This window comes from Helianthus annuus, chromosome 11 (assembly GCF_002127325.2).
Source record: "Helianthus annuus cultivar XRQ/B chromosome 11, HanXRQr2.0-SUNRISE, whole genome shotgun sequence".
Classification (NCBI taxonomy): domain Eukaryota; kingdom Viridiplantae; phylum Streptophyta; class Magnoliopsida; order Asterales; family Asteraceae; genus Helianthus; species Helianthus annuus.
The window spans coordinates 10,061,419-10,066,531 of NC_035443.2; the positions used below are offsets into that span (position 1 = coordinate 10,061,419).

Sequence of the window (5,113 nt, forward strand, 5' to 3'; positions counted from 1 at the left end):
TCTGTGGACATGTAAAAAGCGATAATAAATCTTGTCGTTAAAAAACGCATGCTGATGTATAATAATATATATAGATGTTACTTTTTTAGCTCCTTGGATCAAACCACAAAACTTTAAACATAATTGTATGCCAAAAAGTATGTTATTTTTTAACACTGTCGCCTAACGATGTGTTAATAAGGTAAAAACTTAGGCCATGATATAACAGAGAAAGCCATCAAGCATAATTAACAAACATATAAATGGGGTGTAAAACAAATCACTTCAAACGCATAGTAATTTCTGTCTGAAGAACAAAAAGGCTCTTGCCATTTGAATAACAAAAAATGATGAGAGTAATAAAATTTGATGAATGTCCTCCCCTTATTTATCAAAATATAATCCAAAGTTATCTCCTAATACCACGAATCACCAAGAGAACTTCAAAATGGTGTTATAATACGTAATTGAAAAAATTACGCTGTGGATGTCTTCAAGTATGCAATGAGATCTGCACGCTCCTGTGGCTTTTTCAGTCCTGGGAAAACCATCTTTGTTCCAGGGATGTACTGCATTGAACAATTTATACCAACTTAGCAAAGCATAAAACAAAACAATACTAAAAAAATGTTTGTTACGATGATTGAATAACATTGTGAGGAATAAACCATAGTTTATAAAATGAACCAGTCATTCGCAAAATTTTAACTTGTTTCTTGGTTTACAAACTTATTCTTTCTACAGAACCTCCAAATTGAAATATTTTAGAAAAGCTCAGAGACAGTAGTTCTAGTGCTTAGGAATGGCAATGGGTCGGGTTTGGGACGGGTTTAAGTAATCCCAAACCCAAACCCGGTTAGATAAGCTTGTCCCAAACCCGTCCCAAAACCCGTCGGGTTTCTATCGGGTAAATACCCATCGGGTATCAGGTATACCCGCGGGTTTCGGGTAAACCCGTTAATTTAAAAAGATTACTGGTTTGGTATACTCATCTCAAAACCCATTGGGTATCTACCGGGTAACTATTAACCGGTTACATTTTGTATTGTCATTATAAAAATATATATCAAATAACTACAATGTATACAAAATAGAATACATATATGTGTAAAAAATGGATGTATCATATATATACATATTTAATAATATAAAAGAAATTATATCGGGTATACAATTGGGTAAACGGGTACACTTTATCGGGTAATTAGGTCGGGTAAACGGGTATATCACTAAATCCCAAACCCGTCCCAAACCCGCGAAAAAAATAAAAACTATTCCCAAACCCGATTAACCGACCCTAAACCCGTCCCAAATTTGATTTGATCCATAAAGTTTTTCAGATCACACATATCAGCAAAAATTAACAAAAATCATACCTTCTTCGGGTTCAACAAGTAGTCGTACAAAGTGTTTTCCTCCCAGATAACTGCCTTGTTCTTGTTACCAGCAGAGTAAGAATATCCAGCAGTGGTTCCAGACTGCCTTCCAAACAGTCCATTTAGGTTGGGTCCTGTAAAATTCATATCGATTTATAAATAAAAATCTAGACCAATTAAACTTTTTTTGAACAAGCAAGCTAAGGTGAGAAAAGTAACATCATCTTTGAAAAACTTATATCATATAAATCCGCTAGAAGATTTGCAGCATGCATCTAACATAAGAGTTATATCACTTGTTCACCATAAACATTTAATTTATATGTAACTTTAAAAACACTGAAGCATAAACCAAAACATAAAGACCTGTGACATGTCAACAAAAAACAAGCGAAGATTGTAGAGACTAGAGACTTTCCTTAAATGTATTATCTGTTAAATAAGATGTTAGCTGTTTGGCATATGGTATGTTTGACTACACGATTTCAGCACACAGGCAAATGACAAATTCTACTATTTTTGTAAAACAAAGTTGCTTTTAATTTGTTATTAAATTTGGTTGGAAAAATTCAACGACTAAACTCTTCTTTTCCACAATAAATTACTTTAACATAATTTACGAAATAGCTGAAAATAATAAGTCAACAAAACACAACTTTATAGAGCTATAGTTTTCATAACTTCAAAACTTTTAGCTGATTTAAGTTGATTGTCACATTTTTGATTAAATCCATATATACTAGCTACTAAAAATAAATTTAGATATACAAACTGCTTGGAGGTTGTAAAAACAGTTATTGAAAAACTTAAAAACCTAAATTAATTGTTAATATATTGATTAATTCCATATGCTAGCCTAATAAAACTAGATATTCAGACATCTATAAGGTTGGAAAAACTTTACAACAGTTTTTTTTTTATTTTTAAAAACTTGAAGATCATAAAAAACAATCAATAATTTGTGTTAGTTATGTTCTCTTAATATTAGATTATATATAATTTTCTTCTGAAAACTAAATCAAAAATCTGTAACCCTTGACATAACCCTAGATTCACCAACAAATAATGACACACCTCGCCGTTCGTGTATTACAATTCCATAATATAAAGTAACAAATATATCTAATCCTTTACTTTCAAATAAAACTAAAAATAAAACCAGATTCAATGCATAAACCAGAACGCCATCACATATACAGCAAACGAAACAACATATATAATATGTGAATAAACTACAATCTGATCTAAAACCTACTAGTTAATCACAATATTAAATACATAACCCAATCATTTAAGGTAAACAACATTAACATGTACGGATCTTAAAAAATAATACAAATCAAATCAGTAACATAGCATAAACCAAAACACCATCAAATATACATCAAAAACAAACAAAACAACGTATACAATAACTCAACAAGCCGATCTAAAACAGACAATAGTGAATCACAATTCTAGACAAATAACACAATCATTTTAGGTCAACAACAGCATTACCACGTACCGGATTTCAAATAAAAGCACAAAACGAATCAATTTCAACACATAAACCAAAAACACCACCAGAAACACCACCAGGTATACATCAAAAACAAACTAAACAACGTATACTATAAATCAACAAACCGACCTGAAATAGACGACAACGACTCACGATTCTAGACAATTTACACAATCATTTGAGGCCAACAACAGCATTAACACGTAGCGGATTTCAAATAAATTACAAATCGAATCAGATTCAACATATAAACCAAAAAAACCACCAGATATACATAAAAAACAAACAAAACAACGGATACAAAATTTTTAAAACCGATTTAAAACAAACGATAGAAGATCACAATTCTAGACACATAACACAATCATTCTAGGTCAACAACAACATCAACATGTACGGAATCATCGATATAGATTAAACAAACATCAGATCTAGATAACGATACCATAGCAACTCAAAATTCTAAATGCTAACACAAATCGTTTAGGTCAAAAACAATAATAGCATGTACCAAATCATAAAACAGATTCTAAAAACATCAGATCTAGATAATATCTGAAAAAAAAAAAGAGAGAAAACCTTGTTTGTGACCAGCGCCTTTCTCGACGGTGTGACATTGAGCGCACTTTGTCTTGAAGATCTTCTCACCGGTGGTTGGATTTCCGGCAGGAGCCTCCGCGAAAGACGCCATTACGGTGTGTAGATTGAATCGCCGATTGAAGGTTGCGTAGAGAGGTTAGAGAGAGAGAGAGGGTTAGGGTTTTCGGAATGGGATGAAAAGCGGTTTTTATGTGTTGAAAGAGAAAATTAGGGCAAAAGGGAACGAGTCAAGTTGCACATGTGGTCTACGCAGCGTAAGTTGAACGGGGGGCGTGTGAGCCATCGGACACGTGGTCGATTTTTAGTGGTGCTTGGAATAGCCCCTTTTTTAACATACCGGACATATTCCTACCCGAAAGCAATTTTTTTTCTTAAACTTTAGCCCTTTTTTATTTTTTATTGTTTTTTTTATTGTGAATACAAAATTGTTCTAGTTAGGTCACTCGGATCGTTTTTGTCTCAATTAGATATCTTAACATTCAAATCGAGTCATGTCCTTTTTTTTCTATGTGTCAAGAAAAAAATGAAGAATAAGATGTTGGGATCGGATTATTCTAATATATGAAATTATATTTATTAAAAATAAAAACACTTTAATTACATTAAAATTAAAAAAACAAGTCACAATTCACGTCATCACTCATAGAAGCACATAGAGCACAGAAACACAGAAGCACATAATCACATAGGCATTTAATCACCGATGCAGTCATAATACAGAAACCTATCCTTCCCAGTTCGCGTGTCGTTCGTATATATCGGTCGCGATTAGCATCGTATAGTCGTATAGCGTGTCAAATAGTATAGCACAATCGTGGCACAATATTGTCTAAAATTGCAGCGACTTGTTAGCGTCTTGAGATAGAATAGCAATACGAGTCGTGTGTGTCGATCGAAGTGATAGCAAAATCGAGCGAACATCAAAATTAAAACATAAACAGGTAAACACACTTAAAACATATAAAATCGACGAATCATCAGAGTCGGCAGTTGCGGGCTCAGAATCGAAACACATAAAATCGAGAAATAGATTGTCTGCGGCTAATAGACATTGACTTCCCAAAGCGGTTCGACTATTCACATTAGACTTGTCGTCACATTTCGACTTTCAGGTTCGTGTTTCTGCCTCGATTCTTGGGCATTCAACACGCATTCCTTAGGTCATACTCGTGAGTTCAGGTCGTTGGAGTTCGTCGAGGCTTTGGTGAGATAAATAAAAGTCCGGAACAAGTTGTCAAGGTTAGGGTTTCACCCCTAGCTTAACAACTTCTTCCTTGTTTTAGTAAAATTGAGGAGATTATTCATCAAAATATAAATTTCACTCCTGATTTGGTATAATTCTCCTCGTTGGTTCTGAAAATTTAATGAAGAAGCCATTGATGAATTGATAAAATCAGCATTGATCAAGCAATTTAGTCGAGAGTTTGCGGTTTTCACACCTAATCCTGACTAGATCGCTTGATCCTATTTGAAAATTCGAGTGCAGTGATAGCGAAGAGTAACAGGATATAACACATACGCTTGGTCTGTTGGTTCCTAACTATAGTCTAGGTCTCTAAGACAGCGACCCGGACTAGGTCGTGTCTAGCCTAATTCCCTATAGTTATGGCTCTGATACCAATCTGTCACACCCCAACCGATGGCTGAATCATCG

The 5,113-nt window shown here is 33.9% G+C and overlaps 1 protein-coding gene across 1 annotated transcript; it reads right to left on the reverse strand.

Moving 5' to 3' along the window:
* Positions 1 to 202: 202 nt before the first annotated feature.
* LOC110889530 (cytochrome c-like) lies at positions 203 to 3,687 on the reverse strand. The gene is made up of 3 exons (XM_022137076.2): positions 3,439 to 3,687; positions 1,356 to 1,489; positions 203 to 548 (listed from the first exon to the last, which is right to left on the reverse strand). Exons 1-3 carry the CDS (start codon positions 3,548 to 3,550, stop codon positions 456 to 458), a joined length of 339 nt encoding a protein of 112 aa, XP_021992768.1. The 5' UTR covers positions 3,551 to 3,687; the 3' UTR covers positions 203 to 455.
* Positions 3,688 to 5,113: the final 1,426 nt, after the last annotated feature.